Source organism: Hyperoodon ampullatus, assembly GCF_949752795.1.
Source record: "Hyperoodon ampullatus genome assembly, chromosome: 3".
Classification (NCBI taxonomy): domain Eukaryota; kingdom Metazoa; phylum Chordata; class Mammalia; order Artiodactyla; family Ziphiidae; genus Hyperoodon; species Hyperoodon ampullatus.
In genome coordinates, this window is record NC_136916.1 from 25,536,755 (window position 1) to 25,557,759 (window position 21,005).

General features: G+C 37.3%; 1 protein-coding gene across 1 annotated transcript in view; it reads right to left on the reverse strand.

The window, feature by feature from the left end:
• Positions 1 to 21,005, reverse strand: part of TASOR2 (transcription activation suppressor family member 2) — a gene marked incomplete at its 3' end in the record, with an annotated part of 74,458 nt that overhangs the window by 35,823 nt on the left and 17,630 nt on the right. Inside the window, 10 exon segments of the mRNA XM_079700802.1 lie at positions 618 to 718; positions 2,797 to 2,896; positions 2,997 to 3,016; positions 3,098 to 3,228; positions 3,375 to 3,512; positions 4,736 to 4,827; positions 7,840 to 7,912; positions 9,005 to 9,100; positions 9,397 to 9,542; positions 14,030 to 14,163. Coding sequence (XP_079556928.1) covers positions 618 to 718; positions 2,797 to 2,896; positions 2,997 to 3,016; positions 3,098 to 3,228; positions 3,375 to 3,512; positions 4,736 to 4,827; positions 7,840 to 7,912; positions 9,005 to 9,100; positions 9,397 to 9,542; positions 14,030 to 14,163 — 1,031 coding nt within the window.

Genomic DNA, 21,005 nt, shown 5'->3' on the forward strand with positions numbered 1-21,005 from the left:
GAGAAGAGCTAACACCCATCCTTCTCAAACTCTTCCAAAATATAGCAGAGGGAGGAACACTGCCAAACTCATTCTACGAGGCCACCATCGTCCGGATACCAAAACCAGACAAAGATGTCACAAAGAAAGAAAACTACAGGCCAATATCACTAATGAACATAGATGCAAAAATCCTCAACAAAACACTAGCAAACAGAATCCAAGAACACATTAAAAGGATCATACACCATGATCAAGTGGGGTTTATCCCAGGAATGCAAGGATTCTTCAATATACGCAAATTAATCAATGTGATACACCATATTAACAAATTGGAGGATAAAAACCATATGATAATCTCAATGGATGCAGAAAAAGCTTTCGAGAAAATTCAACACCCATTTATGATATAAACTCTCCAGAATGTAGGTAGAGAGGGAACCTCCCAGAAACTGAATCACAGAGCTACTCTACACCTTTCACAAAAGACCCTTCTAAGAATTACTTAAGGGAAAACAGAAGTAAGAGGGCGAGACAGAGAGTGCAGATGCATGCGTGCATATGTGTATGAAAGAGAGGGTGGAAAATAACTGGAACAAAGCTCAGGACATGCAGTGTACCATGACAGCTGAACAGACCTTTGTGCTCCATGTAATTCTGTTTTCTAAAAGCAGCTTCTGGTAGTCTGTTTTTCAAAGACGACACTTTCATTACATACTTAAAATCTAGTTCATGTGGTCTAAAAAACAAAATAACAATATCATGTAATGTAATAAACACTGAAACTACAGCTTCGTAAGTTTTGATTTTCTAATATAAAGCAAACAAAAATATTATAACCACAAAAAATTCTTAAATCTATAAACGCCAGGTCAAATAATGCACATATTCATAAACATTATAGATTTTTGAGTATGTGACCTCATAAACCATGGTCTGCAAATGTGTTCACATTTTCTGAATACATGCATTTCTGTTATAGCCAAAATATCCAGACATGTGGAAGAATTATGCATATTGGAATGAGAATCTTCTAGAAATTACACTATGTAAGAGTTGAAAACTTTTGATAATATCGGACTGCCGACCATGCAGTGCCACAGGATGAACCGCAGCCAGACTTGCATCATTTCCCCTGACTACCTTTTCCTTCTTTAAAACTCATCTTGGGGCTTCCCTGGTGGCGCAGTGATTGAGAGTCCACCTGCCGATGCAGGGGACGCGGGTTCGTGCCCCGGTCTGGGAAGATCTCACATGCCGTGGAGTGGCTGGGCCCGTGAGCCATGGCCGCTGAGCCTGCGCGTCCGGAGCCTGTGCTCCGCAACAGGAGAGGCCACGGCAGCGAGAGGCCCGCGTACCGCAAAACAAACAAACAAACAAACAAAACCTCATTTTGAAATACTTGTAGACTTACAGATGCCTCCTTTCCCCCCAAATACTTCTTAATGTGTACCCTTAAGAAAAACATTTCTTTATATAACCACAAAACAATTAGCAAAAATCAAGAAATTAACAATGATTCAGGACAATTTTTTAACCTGCAGACCTCATTCAAATGTTGCCAACTGTCTTACTAAGGTCCCTTGTAACAAAAGAAGGTACTTTTTTCTGGTTCAGGATCCAATCGAGGATGCCACATTGCATTTACGTATGTCTCTTTAGTCTCCTTCAGTCTGCAACAGTCTCTTAGTCTTTCTTTATCTTCAGTGACCTTGATATTTTTGAATAATATAGACCATTTATTTTGCAGAATGTCCCTCAATCTGGGCATGTCTAACATTTCTTCCTGATTAGGTTGGCAGGAGCACCACAGACTGATATCGTGTTATTCTCTGTGCATCACATCAGGAAGCACATGATGTTTATTCCTCTCCTGGTGACATTAACTTAACCACTTAGTTAAGATGGTATCTGCAGCTTCTTCCATTGTAAAGTCTTTATTTTTTCCTTTGCGAGATATGTAAATACCATCAAACTTTCACCTACTATATCAAGCCTCCATTGATTATTATGATGTTGCCAAAATGTGATTTCCAAATTCCATCACTCTTTCTATACCTATTAGTTGCACTCTATAGTGAGAAAGAACGTTCCCTTCTCTCCCATTTACTTATTCACAGAATCCTTAATTTATTCTATGGGCTACAAATTCCCTCTCTCTTCTTAAAAAAGGCCAGTAGAAAGTAAATGATTTCTAATAGCACACCAGTTTTCATTTTCTTTTCCAATTAAAGCATGCCTAACTTTCAACAGTTTTGGGTGCAAACTAAGAATAGATTAAACAAAAAGGTATCACAAAATGCCCTTCACAGTTCTCTCTGCAGAAGCAATATTGTAATTCGTCATAATGCAAATACATGTAAAAGCTACTCTAATACTAGTCTAGGAAAATCATGTGAAAATTAAAAAACTAGATACTGCAAATCTTATAAAGGCTCTAATACAATTCACTGGCTAGGATCTGTTGCATCTGTTATCTAGGCAAGCCCAATTTGTTTCTTGGGGAAAGTCAAACTTCTAGCATCAAGTAAATTAATTTAGCCTGAGAGATCATTTTCCCATAAATGGATTAAGATACTAAAATAGAAAAAGTGATTTGTCAAAGATTATAAAACTAACTTATTTCAAGGCAACGGTCAGATTTAGATCTGAATTTACGTCTCCTGTGTCATGGCCCTGTGCTCTATACATCTCCCCAAGAGTAATCTAAAACCAAGTACAGTTGCTGTATTTCACACCAGTGCCAACAAGCAAGACCTCAAAATGACAATCAAAAAAGTATACAAGCATCAGTAAAGGCACTCATTCAATACTTACAGTTGTTTTGGAACCACTGTACCGTAAGAGGACCAAAGAGTTATATCACACATCAGACAGCCTTGGATAATTAATTTCCCTTTCCATGGAGAGATGAGAACTGTAAGAAATGAGGGTAAGAAAGAAACTGATTATTTTATTTATGAACAAAACATTTACTTAAAGAAACAGCTAAAAGAACCAATAAAATAATTTCTTACCATTTTCTTTGAGTTCAAATCTAGGGGGAAAAAAAGAATAATATTTTATAAGAGCAAAGGAAAGGAATCCAGTAAAACAAAGTATGCACATAATTACTTACATGCTTTTACGATTATGAGCTGGTGCTGCCATCTTTTTAGGTTCCCTGTACTGAAAAGCTACAATCACATAAGGACATATCTGTCTGGGTCTCTCAATAACAGTGCTGCCTGAAAGTTCATAGAGGTAATACTGAAAGAAGCAAAATAAGTATTATCAGGGTAATACTACAGAATTCCACGTGCGTCAAGTTTATTTCAACCCTACCCAACCCTAAAATTTAACTCATTAGATTTAGAAATGTACATTAGAAATGATTTATTCCCAGGTGACTATACCTGACTCAGTTCAAAGGTGCGAAAATGACTTGTCTTGTGAGAAACCTTGTTAGTATTTACAGCCACGTGGCAATCATAGCCAGAAGATGGGCTGGTATAGTTAGTTGTATAATTCTCAGACACAAACTTGACTTTTCCCTAGAATGAAAATATTAAAACTAATCAAATGTTTTCAAATAGCAATAATCTTACTCTAGGATTTATTTAAAAGTAGCCTGATAAGGAACATATACACATGTTTGCTATTAAGGTCCCGCCTCTTCATCAATAGGACCACCAAAGGCAATACTAAGAAGACAAATAATATAAATGGTACTTCAGTGAGCAATCGAAACCTGTATCCTCTCCCCATCAAACAGCTTATGATGTTGGGCAGGGCTGGCTTCTAAGCAGTAAAGTAAGGAAGACTGAGAGCATATAGGCAAAAACTAAACAGCAGTATCCACCAGACAGGGTGGGATACGGGGGCACGAAACCAATGGTGGGGCACAATCTGACATAAGCAAAAAATGTTTGTTATCTGAGCTGACAGGCACGTTGTCTGCGGCAGAGCTACAGCACTTATCACAGAGCAGGAGAGGGAAGAGTAAGGGAGGGAAGCAGTGACTATGAGCCAATGCAATGCTACTTTCCCTCCAGTTCTTGGGGACAAATTTTGGAATATGAAGAGTTCACACTCTTAAAAAAATCAGTAGTGATAGGCTTATAACCAAAGAACTTAAGACAGTAGGAAAGCTAAAACAAAAGTAAAAACAAAACAAGACCACAGAATATGTCCTCAAAAAGCCCCCCAACCTCTAAAATCAGAGTTTTCGTACTATTTGAGTGAAAATTCTAATTGTGTGATTCATTTATACTGGACTATTTAAGGGCATTAAAAAATTTCTGAGATCATCAGTTGCAGGTGCCCCATGAAACTGTGAACAAGGTCTCAATGTTTTAGAGATTAAAAAAATATATAAAGGCTTCTCATTTTGACAATTTAAATCAATGAATGTTGCTTTCTAAATTCATCTCTTATAACTGAAATCACATTGCTTTATAAGCAGCTACTTGTTTTCTGTTATTTACTATTTAAAAAGTGGCATTGTGGGACAGGGTGAGAGGAAAGCTGTTCACTGAATACCTGTTGTATTATTTTGAAGCTTTTTTTAAAAAACATATTCATAGATCATCTATTAAATGAATTTAAAAAAAGCTTTGTCCTTAAAGGAAAGCAAAAAGCAGTTTTTTTTCTGACTTTAGATAGCTGTCTTTGGCAAGGACTATGTGTAGGAAATGATCTGCAAAGAACATTATCACAGACTGATAATCTTTCGTTTTTAAAAGAAAAATTACATAGAAGCACATTTAGTCTTTACCTTAATTAGATTAAAAATTACAACATAACCAGACTTCCCATGATACCAAGGTCTTGCATGAAGATAGTCTGAGTATTTGGAAATGTATACACCTATAAAAGTATAAAAACAGATTAATTTACACTTTAAAAAGATTATTTACACATGGGTTACCTTTAACTGAACAAGACAACACAAAAGACAAATAAATGCTAACATTAAAAAACTATTTTGAAACTGCTTACCTTTTAAAAAGTATTTGAGATATTCTAAAGGTATGGAAACATTAGACCTAAGATACAATATATCTGTTCGACAACGAAGTTTCTATTTGGGTACGGTAAGTGAAAAGGGATAAGAGTATCACATTGTTGGAAAAGTTTTCGTGAGTCTGTTTTTCCTCCATGCAATCATTCAGTAAAAAGGCCTATAGTAATCTGATTCTCAAGTTATTTTTTGCAAAAAATCTCAGTAAGTACTCATATTTAAGAATGTGTGCTGAGGTCTACTACACTGCAGCTGTGTGCCAGGCACACAGATGCAAAGGGAAATACAATGAGGTCCTGCCTTCAAGCAGCTTATTGTGCTTGGCTGTGAATTCCAGGGAGGCGGGGGTTATATTTGTTTTGTTCACCACTGTAGCCACATAACAGCCCACTGCAGCTTAACAGAGAGAAGTGAGTCTCAAGAGGGGAGAGACTCCTTTAAGTTATGACAGGAGAGGAGGATCCCCACAAGGCAGCAGCAGTGAGAATAAGGAGGAAAGGACACATTTCAGAGATATTCCTGAAGTATCTCTTTTGAAATATAAAAGACAATGGTGAGGACATGGATAGAGCAGACAGAGCAATAAACTTGTGGCCAGAAGATTGGGTTCCAGTTCCAGGTTTTTCACTTTCTGCTAATAATAACCATGTGGCTGAGGAGTATGTCACTTAAGCAGACGGGGTGGGCATGAGTCACAGATACATAAATCACAGGGTTCTCAGGAAGATTTAAAAAGATCCATAAACTTTTAAAACTATAATACACTACAGTAATGTAAAGGATTACTTTCATACACAGAACTATCCATTTCTATTTGAGCCCAAGACTATAGAACACACACAGGCAGTAGTGCTATTTTATTATTACCACCAGTACATGTGATGAAGAAGATTGTGTATTTATAGGAGCAATCCAGCCTCTATCTACTCCACCACCCTACTGAAGCCAGCCTCTCAAACATCAACAATAAACTCATGTGATTTCAGTAAAGCAGAAAAATGGCCTTAATTTTTAGAGATGTAAGCTGAGGTGTTTGCTTGTAATTCACTTTCACAATTTTCAGAAAAAAAATTTTTTTTAAACAAATGAAGAGAATAATGCAAAACATCTGTTAAACGTAGGTGATAGGTATATTATACTATGCTCTCTACTTTTTCTATGTTAGCATTTTTCATACTGAAAAGAAGGGGGGGTTAAAAAGAGTAGGGGAGAAGGAAAAAAAGGTTTTAGGTAAACTGTTATTGGGGTTATGAACTTATCCCCTTTCATGTCCTTTAGAAGAGCTGAACAGAAGTTTAAAAAAACATTTGTTTTACACAGAGTTACCATATGAGCCAGCAATTCCACTCCTAGGTATAAACCCAACAGAAATGAAAAAACATGTCCACATGAAGACCTGTACAAGAATGTACATAGTAGCATTTTTTATAATAGCCCAAAAGTAGAAACAACCAAATGTCCATCAAGTGCTGAATGGATACAGAAAATGTGGGACAGTGGAATATTATTCAGTCAAAAAAGGAATGAAGTACATGCTACAATACAACGTGGATTAATCTCAGAAACACTAAGCTAAGTAAAAAAGGTAGTCACAAAAGGTCATATATGATTCCATCTACATGGAATGTCTGGAAGAGGCCAATCCATAGGGGCAAAAAGTAGAGTACTGGTTGCTTAGGCTGGTGGGAGTGGGGAGTGACTGATGAAAATGGTGTAAAATTGTTTGTGCTGATGGGTGCATATTCATGTTAGTGAATATGCTATAAAAAAACAGGTGAAATGAATGGTATGTGAATGTTATCTCAATGAAGCTGTTATTTAAAAGAAATGGTCAGCAGGAATGCAGCCATGAAGCCCAATAATCCTTCTCAGTGCTGATCTCCAACTTCTGTAGCATCTGACCCTGCTAACACCCCTCCTTACAGCCTTCTGTTCTCTGTGAAACTCCACCTCCTGGTTCTTCATGTACTGGACTGCTCTCAACTCCCTCTTCCTAGCCTTGCCCCATGGCCCCATCCCTTGCTCCCACAACCACCTGAAAGTTGTTCTTTGCCATCTTTGCTGCCCCATGTAACAATGTTTTTGGCTTCAACTAACACCCACCCACTGCCACCTTGAACCCCAACCTCCAGTTCTAATCCCTTTTCCAACTATTTTTACCACCAGCAGGACAGCTTTCAGAAACACTTATGACCACCTCATTATTTCTCAAATTTAGCTCACTGAAGCAGTAGTGTTCATTTAGGTGTAAGCTCTGAGCTAAGCACTTGACACAGTCTCATGTAATCCTCACAGTAAATCTAGATGATAGTTTTATCTATTTTACAGATGAGGAAAGTGAAGCTTAAAGAAATTAGTGCTAATCCACATTCTTGACAATAAGATTACCTTTCTCTTTTCACTCAACAGCTTCCCTACAATTTCCTCTCCTCCGTGTCTCTTTTCTACTGACAATATCAATGCAGTGTAAGTTGAAAACCTTACATCTGGCTACTTCCTTTCTGTTACTCCTCACATTCCACAGTTGCCAAGGTGCGTCAGTTCCATCTATTCTGTGTTCCTACTGCCATTAAGATCATTCAGAAGAAATCCTCATTAGCCCCAGATGACTGCACTAAACTCTTGGCACTGAAAGATACCTTCAGTACCTTTTCTAGTCCAACCATCCTTTTAAAAAAGATAACTCCTATTAGAAAACCTTAAGTCTTAGACTCAAAGCTCATTTATATGTTTCAAGGGCTGCTTCCAAAGATGACTATTTATCATCAATGAAACGATCATTTAACATAGGTATCTTATGTAACTAACTAAACCCCACTTCACCTTGTAAAAGAGATTCCTTTTCCTTACAGACGTACCTTTCCCTGGGTCACCCAGAGTGGTGATAGCACTGCTGCCAACACAGAGTCCACGCTGACATACCAACTTTGCCTTAAACAAAAGATTGTACTTTGCTTATCATATCGTTCTTGGGAGGGTCAATGAAATAACTCTATAATCTATATACAAACTTTCAAAATACAGAATCTGTACATTGTATGCATTCATGGCACAAAGTAAGCTTATGTAAGGCAATTGTGTTTTAGTTAATATTAACAGTTCAAACTTTTTCATGAAATTTTATTATTTCTGTTAACAAAAGTGTCACCAGCAATACCAAATTAAGCAAGCTCACAGATAAGTCCTCTCTTGAAGATTTCTTTTTCAATTACAGCTTGGGAATCACTAAATTTGAAAATGTCTTATCCCCAAATGCCTTTTTTTTTTTTTTAGTATGAATCCATAACATATCTTATTTGGAAGTTAAATAAACTCTCTAGTATTACTATATAATCCATAAGTTATATGCTAATGTTAATTATTCTTTAGCAAATCTATCCCTGTTCTTTAAAAATCATGACCCCAACCGAGATACTACCTTTGAATTACTTTAAGTTGGATTATAGATCTCTAGCATTGCTGAACTGTATCTAGAAGCCACACACATCTCTGGAGACATACCTGCACACAGTAGTTTCCTTCTCCACAATTTAGATACAACCAACAATATGGATGTTCAATTTTCAAAATAAGGCGTGAAACAATTCCAAGTAACTAGAATGCTGAACGTGTTCATCTTGTCCCCAAAACCATCTAATTTAAACTTGAAAAACCTCCACAAGAAACAGAAAATATCTATCTACAATGATCGAGAACAGAAAATATCCATTCACTCCATTAAAAGTCATTATTAATACTTAAGAAATCTGTATTAATCAAAATCGGTATTAATCAAAACCACGAGCTTGCAAATGTATTCAAGATAAAACTAAAGAAAACCTATGAAAAGTTGTAGAAATCAAATCTCTTTCATGACAAACTTTCACTGTCATTTACACTGCCACCAAACTAACAAAAAAGACAGATGAACTGGTAGTCTTACAAACTTTATAGACCTAAAATACCAATATTTAACTTTAATGATATAATGAATTTTGTACATTAACATCACAAAATTACTTTTCTACGGCCGAATTCCCTTACCTGATTTTCAGTTTCAAACAGAAGAAACCCGTAAGTTTCTTGAAGTTCTTCGTGAGTATAGTTACTTGCTTTTTTTTCTTGGTAAAAAGTTTTGTACTGTATAAGGAGAGAATAATCAAATGTTATAAACATGTTATTTTGCCTTGAAAATTCATTTTAAAAAATGCATCATCTGAATTCCTCCTGCTAAAAGACTAATGAAATTTATTATTTTTCTATTCCCTAGAATATATTATAATTACCTTTCAAGTGACTATTTCTAAGGATCTTTTATCTCAGCTGAAATGTGATAGCTAAAAAGAACTAGGCTTATATATCAGAAATAATGGGTCTATTTCTTTAAAACTAAAATAAAACGAACACACAGACACAGTGTGTACCAAGCACCTCACCTCATTTAAGAAAATGTCATTTTTCACCAAAGTCACTTGACTGTACTGAAAACCATGCTCAGATGCAGAGTCCAAGTAAGAAGTATGGAGAATTGAAACTGCCCTCTGGAAGAGAGAGTCTGAACTCAAGGACACTGTCTCAAAAACTGTAAAACACAAACAAAAATAATGCAACTGTTTAAGATAATCAAAGGATGGGGAAAAGTGGCACACTAAATATCACTGAATACTGATACAGGAAATAGATCATCTATGATAATAGGAAATAATCATCTATTTCCTTCCTGTATAATTAAGACATTTACAATGTGTCTTGGCTACCATTTCTGGACTATCTTAAAAGATCTCACATGTGAAAATAACCTAAATGGATTATAACTGAGGGTGAATTACTTTTAATGCAAGAATAAATCCCTTTTGGTTTAAAGCTGGGTGCTGTAACCACACTGGGTAAAAAGCACATGCAACTGTAGTGTCAAGTTGGTGGTCAGCTACTGCTTAGACTAATGCTTCTCATTCTTAAATTTTTTTAAACCTAAGCCACATTTTGATAAACTTACCCTTCCTGTCTTCTCACCAAATCCCCAAGGAAATCTGTTAGGTTCCTTGGAAGGGGCCTACTACTGCACACTCAGCAAACACATTAGAAATCATGTTTCTTTGGGGCTTCCTCACCAGCCTGTACATGTCTATTAAAATTTACTTCTTATGGGCTGTATTATAAAATCATCATTTTACAAAAATAAAACTTTATTACTTTTTTTGAAAGTGCTTTTTTCAAACCATACCCATGTGCTATCCCAGAGATGCTGGTATACCCCTCCAATGAGAGGCATGTTTCCTAATTGAGAACTACTGGCTCTATCCAGTAATTCTCTTGATTGAGCCCTTGTGGTCTCGATTTTACGAGTCCTCACTTAGCAAAAACTGAGCCTAACGAGTTCTCATAACATTTAACTATTTGATTTGTTTACTCCTTTCTATTTACATCCTCTCTATTCTCTTTAACGAGGTTGGGGGGAGGATACACACTGATTATTTGTAAATAATAGAGAGAATAATTTATGTAACACTGGAAGTTTGGGCCTTACAGTATAAATAAGTACGTTAATATGGCTTCCTACTTACACCAGGACTCTGCCAATTACACTAAAGTTCAAAAGTTAAAGAAAACATAAGCTTTTTAAATTGAAATTAATTTATGAACAACAGTTTAAAAAACCCTAGACTATTACAGAAATCAAAACAAACATTTCAGTAAAATTAATTTGGACTAAACTGTCTTAATGCTTCAATTCCCAAGGTAATTTAAAAATGATTTTGATAACAATACTTCCTAGTATCAAAAATAAAAGATTATAAATAGCAAGGAAAGAAAGAAAAGAGGATGAAATACTTAAGAATATTCTGAAGTTGGCACATCTGATCTATATCGATTCTATCTTACTTTTATTTTTCCTCAGTTTCACCTTCTCTCTTTCAGTATCAGTATACCAGTGCTGTGAAAAATATGGATATTCTAAAGAGATTCAAAGAGCAGAACACCAGTGATAACAATTAAAAAATTATGGCTTTCTTTAGCTACTTACTCAAAATAAACTGGGAAGCCTATGCACTGCAAATTCCTTTTACAAATAATCTGTACTGCTAGCTCAAATGCAAATCAGGATTCCTTTAAAAATTATAATTTTGGAAACCTAGTATTTAATTTTTTTTAAAGGCAATATAATATTTTAAAAATCTAATTACACTATGAGGCTCAATATTTGTGAAAGATGTTGCTTACAAGTGAAAGAAATAAAAGTTGTCATAGCTTTGGAAATGACCAATCTATGATTATCAACTTCCCTAAATTCTGCAAGATGTTAATAGATTTTAAGTTTCAGAAGTACTGAATACTACATATATCCCCAATTTTGAGCATCAACGCACAATAATAAACTGAAAACTGTGAGAAATAATGCAATTTAAAAAACCCTATCTAGTACAATGTGGGGAGTACTGCTCCCAATAAAGCTAGGACTAGTGGTAACGAGTTAAAATAAACAAGGAGGAACAAGTCAGAAATGACTTATTTTGTACTTTTATACTGTAATTTCTAAAACTATTTATTTATGGTTAAAAATGCTTCCTTTTTATGTCAGCACTCTCCAAATAGCCATATGTTAGAAAAGTAATAATTTTACAGTTGGCAGAAGGAAAAGCATATCAAAAGAGAAGTTAATGGAAAACCACAGTAAATCCTGAATCTTTCATGACTTTATAATAAATGACCTCAATTATACTCTCAAGAAAGCACAAGTTTCCAGCTCTATAATTAAGGAGATAATGAGAATTTTATTGAGAAATCATTTGACATTGTCTCTTCCCACACAATGCGCTTTCATTTAACCACCTAAAACAAGTGTACAAAACGAGGAGCACTAAATAAATGGATAGTTTCATTTTTTGCTGAGCAATGCCCATGCTCTAGTTAAACATTCAAGATGATTAGAATATTAAGAGAGGGCTTCCCTGGTGGCGCAGTGGTTGAGAATCTGCCTGCCAATGCAGGGGACACGGGTTCGAGCCCTGGTCTGGGAAGATCCCACATGCCGCGGAGCAACTAGGCCCGTGAGCCACAACTACTGAGCCTGCGCGTCTGGAACCCGTGCTCTGCAACAAGAGAGGCCGCGATAGTGAGAGGCCCGCGCACCGCGATGAAGAGTGGCCCCCGCTTGCCACAACTAGAGAAAAGCCCTCGCACAGAAACGAAGACCCAACACAGCCAAAAATAAATAAATAATAATTTTTAAAAAAAAGAGTATTAAGAGAAAGAAGAGGGGGCTATTCCACAAAGAAATCTAAAGCAACATCTAAGAAGGTAACTTGAAAAGTACCTGTCTGTAAAGCATAAAGAGTGTCCCTTACGGTTTAAGTGACCAACAGAGAGCACGTGGAAAAAATGGAAGTTCAATCGAAATGGCTCTGAAAACTGAGTTAATATTCTTTCCTGTAGCACCTGGCTTTGGGCACGTTTCTCTGCCATTTGTGGATTTGATCTTAAAAGTTAGGTCAGGCTTGGGCTTCCCTGGTGGCACAGTGGTTGAGAGTCCGCCTGCCGATGCAGGGGACACAGGTTCGTGCCCCGGTCCGGGAAGATCCCACATGCCACGGAGCGGCTGGGCCCGTGAGCCATGGCCGCTGAGCCTGCACGTCCAGAGCCTGTGCTCCGCAACGGGAGAGGCCACAACCGTGAGAGGCCCGCGTACGGCAAAAAAAAAAAAAAAAAGTTAGGTCAAGCTTGACACAACAAGTTGGATTCTGCTCAAAGTGCCCTGCATCAATCTCCCCCATCTCAAAATCCATGACAGGGATACTGAGTGTCTGATTTCAGGACACTTCTTTCTCTCTTTTTAACTTCTAATGAGAGATAAGAAAATTATAAACCAGTTTCTGATGCTATACCACAGGTATCTATTTTCCATTCTATAAGCATCTGGTCTGAAAGCAAATAATGAGATGAACAAACGTCAACAACTTAGGTGTCACAGTAATCTAACAGAATCTAGCCACTTCGACATCTCCCCCAGACTTACATGACCACATCTCCTGTTTGTGAATTAAGCAATAGCACTTATCAAAGACAGAAACACTCAGAACCCAATAATATGTGCCATTAAAGGCCCTTATTACTAGAATGCAACCTACACCTTTTAATACTCTCCATGCCTATATACTTTATCTCCTCTAAGTAGGTCATTTGATAGTTGTTGAAGGAACAGCCCATTCTTTAATCACCTAATCCTAAAATGTATTACCCTTACCTTTAAGATATCAAAGGACTGCCAGTTTAAGATATATACAACTTTTTTAGAACACAATTTGGCCGAAGGTAACAAAAACTTAAATGGGCATACCAAATAACCATTCCATTTCTGGGAATCTATTCCCCAGAAATATGAGCATAAGTGCAGGGGTTGTATGTACAAGGGTGTTCCATGCACCAACACCTATAACAGCAAAAACACTGGAGACAACCTAAATTGCCATCAACAGGGAAACACCCTGCAATTACTAAATAAAAACAAGGTAAATCTGTATATACTGACATACAAAGATATCTATTGTATATTACTGAGTGAATAATATGTATTATATGTCATTTTGGTTAAAAAAAACCATAAAAAATTATGTGTTTGGAAGTATACAGAAAAAGATGTAGAAAGATGGGAAATCCAACCGTTAACAGTATTTACACCAATGGTGATTGGGGAGTGGACAAAAAGGAGAACTTATACTTTTACCTTATATATATCACTACAATTTAGATTTTTCTTACATAAGCATGTATTACTTCTACTATTTAAAATATCTCAATTTAAAATCAAGTAAAATAAATCATAATTTCAAAGAAATACAAATAGAGCAGTGTGACAATTTCTCTTGAACACACACCTTTTCTGATGCAATTTGCAAACTTAATCACCTATCAATTTTGGACTAATAATTATAAGAAATTTGTAGCTACTGGAAGTTATAATTTTTTAAAAAGTCCTTTCATTTTACATGATCTAAATTAAAATCTAAAAAACTGTATTGTGCAACTTTGGATTCACTAGTAATAGCTTATAGCATTTAGTTTAATACCCACTCTTCTCTGATATGAACCCTGTCTCGGTCTTCTCTAACAGGGAATGTAGCTGGGAGGGTGGTCTTAATTTATTTTCACCAAGTATACCCCCAGAATTCTTGACATAGTCCTGTTCTCTGCTAATGTCATAAATGCTAAAATGAAAAAAGAAAAAATAGTTCTATTTCGGGCATATCTACTATACAAATAAATGTTTACTGAGCATCTCGTTTGCATTAGGTGCAATTTTGTAATGTTTCCCTTCTTTGTCAAGTCTCTAGAGCTAAAGGCTAAATTTGCTGTATAAGAAGTAGTAACACACATAAATTGAAGTAGTTTTCCCCCAATTCTTTAATTTCTAAAGAAAATGTTCTTCACAGAGATAAACAGGAATCAATTTTGCCTCATTGAAAAACAACTTTCAAAATGAACAGATTATAGAACCACACCCATGTTCTACTGGTTGGAAATAATAAAATCAAATAGAACACAAATAAAACCTCTCCCCACCCCTAAATAAGTAATATTTGATTCACCCTTCATTAAACAAAACTATTAATGATGACTATTATGTATCTAGTATTATGCTATACCCTGGATCTTATCAAGACAAACAAGAAAAAGTCTCTATGATGAAAGTGTCTGGGTGGCCTGGAGATCTTAGAATGTGCTCACAAAATACTACTAGAGTGAGTGTGTGACCTTTGGAAAGCAAGGGCTGTGTCTCCTGGTGACAGTGGTCTCAAAGAGGAAAGCAGAGCTGGAAGTAAAGACCCTCCCAAACCAGATTACACTTGCAACTTAGAAAAGGAGTAGCAACAAAGGCACCATATTTTTAAAAACAACCCTCAGCTTCAGGAGCAGAGGAGGGAACCCTGAAGCCTGAAAACTGCTCTGTTGCATCCCTACACTGGGCTCAAACACAACTTCAGAGCTAGAATAAGATGAAGGCAGGGAGAGTGCATCTTTTCCTTTGTCCTTGGTGAGAAAGCTTTCCCAGAATTCTCTCTGCAGGCACCCCATTCTCACCTCATTGGCCAGAACTGAGTCACACGTTTATTCCTAAAACAATCACTAACCAAAGAGAGTGGAATTACCTTAATGAGCTTAGAGTAACTAACAGTCACACAGCCCCCCACTCTCACCCGCCCAAGCTGCTCCTGAACCATGGGATCACCCCAAAACCTAGACAAAATTGTGGTTTGGGGGAAGGGAAGAAAAAGGGAGGTGATTACTGGGAAGGCAGTCAACAACATTATCACACTAAGGTCTCAACAAGTTAGTGGTAGGTCTGCACTAGAATCCTGGTCTCCTGACTCCCAATTTAATTCTCCCCTCTTGACATAATGAATGATATAATCAATATTGCTATTTTTTCTAAAGAATCTTAAATATATCCACAGTTCTACCTCAAATCCTTTTTGAAAAAAGGTGTACTATTATAAAACTATACATGCTATTTTTTGTAAAGTATACTGAATTTCTCAAATAATGAACTGCTTGCTGTTCCTCATGTGAATCATGTTTCCACCTCTGCATTTGCTATTTCTATTGCCCTGAAAATGTATACACTAGTGCCCTTTTTTGGCTTCTTTATCATTTGAATACTTACTTAGATTTCAAGTATCAGTGCCTCTCTGAAACCTTTCATGACATATCCCGTCTCAATGACACTGGCTCTTGATATCATTGGGTACCCACTGTATCATGTTCCAGATTCTCCCACATATTTATAGTACTGATTTCGTTATAGATTTTTCTTCCTACCACTGGATTAGATGAAAAACCTTCTTAACTGGACCTTTATTTTCTAAATACTTTCTCACTCTTTTTGTCTAATTGTTGTGGCTATTCTATTTTTTAGGAGAGTTCTTCAGCTTTATTATCTAATCCTTTCCTGCTTCCTGAATAATTTCTCTCCCTTTTCTAAAAATAGAATCTTTTCTTTTACGTAAGTTGTATTTTCTCTTTTCTCTTTAAAGATACTACAGTTTTCTTTTGTTGAAGTTTCTTCTGTTACCAGCAGTAAATCTATTTCTACCAAGTTCCTTTATTTTCCTACTTGCTTATTCCTGCGTGGTCTCCTCTACGTTAGAGACTTCCAGCAAATGGCTGATGATCCTTAGCTGTCTGCTTATGTTTACGTGTGAGGCACTTAAAGCTAACTGAAAATCTGGTGCATGGGCACTGCTTCCTGACCAGCAGCCCTCACTCTTGCAGGTGATCTGATCGTGAAGCAGCTGTTTAATCAAGTGAACTTGCAAAGTCCATATCTCTTAAATATTTTGTCATGGGTTGGTAAGTTTCCCCAGAAAAGAATCCTTTAATATCTTGTTTAGGGGAAGCATAAGCTTGACTATTAGTTCTGGGAACCACACAGAAAAAGGCAGCTCTGGTTTCACTGTTCAGTATGTTGACTTTCACTTAATCCTTATTTTTACTTAGGTGCTTCACCCCTACCTCAGCTGTCTAGAGCCTGCCTAGTTCATGTCTCCTGAGTGTAAACCTTCAATCTTCTGTCAGGGTACAAGAAAGGTAGTTGTCTGGGTGCATGCAGTGAAGAGGATAGAGAGCATCAAAATTATAAAATCTATCACCCCTTCTATTTCTATTCCACCCATATTCCTGCCCTGAGAAGTACTTGGTACCTCTAAATCCTGAGCCTTTTCCAGATTCTGTGGAGGGAATCAGCTTGCTTCTCTTGTTGGCTTACCTCTCTTCAGCCTTCAGCATTCTCTAATCCACTAAATCGTTTAGTAATTGATCACCTTCTTTTGTAGTTTCCCAAATACTGATTTCATTTATCTTCTCCTTTCTCACTCTCTTGATCTTTGTGGATTTATGTCTTTACTCTTTTACTATAATCTTAGTGGAATTTCCAGAGGAGTGTACAACTGGATGTGTCACAGACATAACTGAAGTGTCCACTTAATGTAAGTCTTAATTTCTTCAATCAAAAAATGTGCAATATACCACCTACCATGGTAGCTACTATCACCATTATTTTTATTTTAACTTTTATAATTATGAAGACCTCATTTTATTTACTTATGTATTTACCACAGAACTAATTACATATCAAATCTTCAACAAATATTAGATTAATTTTAAAAGAATTAATTTTTAGTGTGTATTAACGCATTAACCATTTACTCAAATACATGAAAAGAACAGTCAAAGTAGATCTTCAATGATTTCTTTCAGAGTATTCATCATGGTTTATAATTACATAATCATAATTATTTCACTAATGTCTATTACCTAATAAACCAAGCCTTATGAGGACAGGAATCATGTCTGTTTTGTCTATTTGTGATTACCCAGCATCAGCCCAATGCCTGGCACACAGTGAATGTTCAGTAAATATGTATTTGATAATTAAATGAAAGAATAATACTTATGCAATTTAATCTGTTCCAAAACTCAGAAAAAGGAAGAGCTTCCCAATTTTTTTTATAAAGCAGTCAAATGCTAACACCAAAATCTGACAAAGAAAATACATAAGAAAGGAAACTATAGATCTAGCTCATGAATATTGATACTAAAATCCTAAAATATGTGTATTGGCAAAGAGAATCCATCAGGACACTAAAATAATAACAGAAGTCAATTAAGGTACATTTTAGGAATGTATGAATTGGTTCAATAAATAGGAAATCCATAAATTTAACTAACCACATTAACAGGTCAAAGTTATCATGAGGGGCTGCTGGAATATGGGATGAGGTAGGAGAGCCACATGTCAGACTGTCCAAAGGAAGTTACTATATACTTCTTTCCAAACAGATGACTTAGATAAGTTTTTGTTGCTGCACAGTATTTTTTTCATTTATGTAGTATTATTTTGGCCATACTTAATCTAAAAAACAAATTGATGCTCCCAAATAAAAGAAAGCTGTTCATTTAATGTAACACAGAAAAAATCCTACCATTAAGTTGTTTAGGGGAAACAAAAGCTGATAACAAAGGAGAAGTATGTATATATATATATACACAAAGTCTTAAGAACATATACTATGATTTAAACAATGGTCATCATCTGTATAATGCTTATCAATATCTGATGTTTTTCTTGTTTATTTGATTATGCTCCCACCACTAGATTATTAGCTTCATGAATACAGGAATTTATCCTTTTCCATGCTGTACCCCAGTGCCCAGAACAGTGCCTGGTACACAGTAAGGTTTCAATAAACATTCATGTATTGAATGAATCAATCCATATTCCCAATCACTTCCCTTCTCTACTTAAACCCTTAGCGGCTCCTCGTTGCCCCCTGAATACAACACACACTCCCCGCCATGGCCCTGTGAAATCTGACCCCTGCCTGCCATGGCCCTGTGAAATCTGACCCCTGCTTGCTTCTTCCACCTCACCTGATCCTCCCTCCTCTGGCTTACTACTATGGTCCAGCTACCCTGGTCTTTCCATTCAAGCTCTTTGCTCTTTTCAGGCCTTTGCACTTGCTGTTATTTCTGACTGAAACGCTCGCTCTCTTGTTTTGCCCTTGGCTTAGCTCCCTCTCTTCCTTTAGTGAAATCTCAAGTTATTCCCTCAGATAAACCTCCTCTGATCACCCCACTTAAAGTAGGTATTTTTTTTTAATCACTCATTACAACATACAGCTATTTTGTCAGTTTACCTTTGGGTGTGTGTGTGTCCATCTTCCCCAGCAGAATGTAAGGTCCACAGAGGCAGATACTCTTTGTCTTGCTCACAAAGCCCTTCAGTACCCAGCAGAGCTCCTAGCACCACAGTACTCAATGCTCTACCAAGTTATCTTCGGGTAGGTCAAGTACAGGTAATTTCTGTTTCATTTTTTTACAGCTTTACATATTATTTGAAATTTTACGTAAGCATAAATATAATCTGGGGAAGTAAAGCTATTTTCATTTTGGAAAAAAAAAATCTCCCATGGCCCTAAGTAGAAGCAAGTTAGTTTTTAAAATGAAGACAAAGTAAATGAATGGAAGTAGCATTTCCCATAAGCCAAAACAGTAAGAAACCCATAAGATAAAGCTTCTCTATTAAAAAATAGAAAATACTACAGAATGAGAAATGTATGAGTTTCATAACAATTTTTAAGTTCTTAAAAATTGAAAAATTTTAAAATTTCTTAAATTAAAAAAGTCTACCATGTACAAAAGTTTAAATGTTTTCTAATGTCAAGATAATCACCTACAGAAAGAATAAAAACCAAGATACCCTTGCTATTATTTGAAGTGCAAAAGTCCATTTGGAATCACTGCTTTACAATTCAAAAGATTTCCTAAAATACTCTAAGTCTACACACACAGAAGAGTTGTAAAGAGTGATGCCATCTCTCTGGCAGTTCGGCAAGGGTTTCCCCACTCTACGCTCGCAGAATCCCATGAGTCAGGAGGCAAAGGCACTCCGTAAACCCTTAAGTACACAGAACCATTTGTTCACCACCTACCTCGGCGGCCCCACCAAAGCTTCACTCCCTAAAGCCCCCTGAAGGTGGGACACCCAGTCCGTCCCTTCTCCCAGTCTCCTCGTCACCCAGTTCTCTGGCAGGCAGCTCACCGGCCAGGTGGGAGGCCCCAGATGCAGGTGTCTCCAGGAGCCCCTGGCTGGGTGGGGGTGAGGGCCGGCCCCTCCTCCTCACCTCATGGTGCGTGGGGGAGGGGGCTGTCCCTCTGCCCAGCTGGCCCCTCCGGCCCCCTCCCGCCAGCGAAAGCCAGTGTGGTGGGGGCGGCGCGGGCTGTGCCTTTAAAAGTCAACAAGGGCGGATGGCGAACCGTGAGCCCCGCACACTCACACAGCCGGGTAGCCAGGTCGGGGAGCCGCAGTCTGGTCCGAGGGCTGGACAAGCAGAGTGTCCTCAGTTCCCTGTTTCTGACGTCTCCCAGTACTCCTAGGTGGACAGTTTTATTGTTATTTTACAACGATCGCTCCAAGCTTCAACTCCCTCGAAGGTCTTGCCTGCAGGTTATTCAGCAACCATTCTGGATTGCAAATCCCAGACCTAAACCGAAATCCATGTCTTTTCACCACAGTGACCCCAAGTTATTCTAACTCACCGCTGCTATAAAGCTTTCCCATTATTGTCTAGTAAACTTGCTGATTATGGTTTCATGGGGCTTTGCTGTGTAATTTACAAAAATAAAAGGTCTACTGAATATGGTTTTGGATACTCCATATATGCCCAGGAGATGCTGATACCAGCACCCAGGGTTGGGATGGGGTGCTTGTCCCTCCCACTAAGCCACACAGCCCTAACAAAACTCATGAAAAATAAAGTTGGAGTGTGAGTGTGTGTGTGTGTGTGTGTGTGTGTGTGTGTGGTGTTTGGCCTGATCTAAGGACGTCTTTCCTTTTGGCTTATGTTTTAACCAAGTAATCTAAGGCATCCATATGCATTTCCTGGACCATATCTGCACTTGCTAGAGGAAAACTAATCAGGAGCTCCTAGAGAATCATTGCCGCTATGGTATTGTACAAATAGAAAACATACAGGAAAACCTTAACTCACAAAGTCATAAAGAATCATGTAGATTAATTACTATTTAGAATAGCAAAATCGCTTTGCATATTTAGTATATGCAATGGGAGGGCAACTACCTTCTTTTTAAAAAACTTAAAAAAATTATTTCCATTGCTAGGGGGAAAATTGGCTGCGGGTGGTGGTGGTGTGATGAATTGGGAGATTGGGATTGACATGTATACACTAATATGTATAAAATGGATTATATAAAAGGGGCTTCCCTGGTGGCGCAGTGGTTGAGAGTCTGCCTGCCGATGCAGGGGACACGGGTTCGTGCCCCGGTCTGGGAAGATCCCACGTGCTGCGGAGTGGCTGGGCCCGTGAGCCGTGGCCGCGGAGCCTGCGAGTCCGGAGCCTGTGCTCTGCAACGGGAAAGGCCACAAGAGTGAGAGGCCTGCGTACCGCAAAAAAAAAAAAAAAAAAAAAAAGTAACTAATAAGAACCTGCTGTATAAAAATATAAAGAAAATTCAAAAGTAAAAAAAAAAT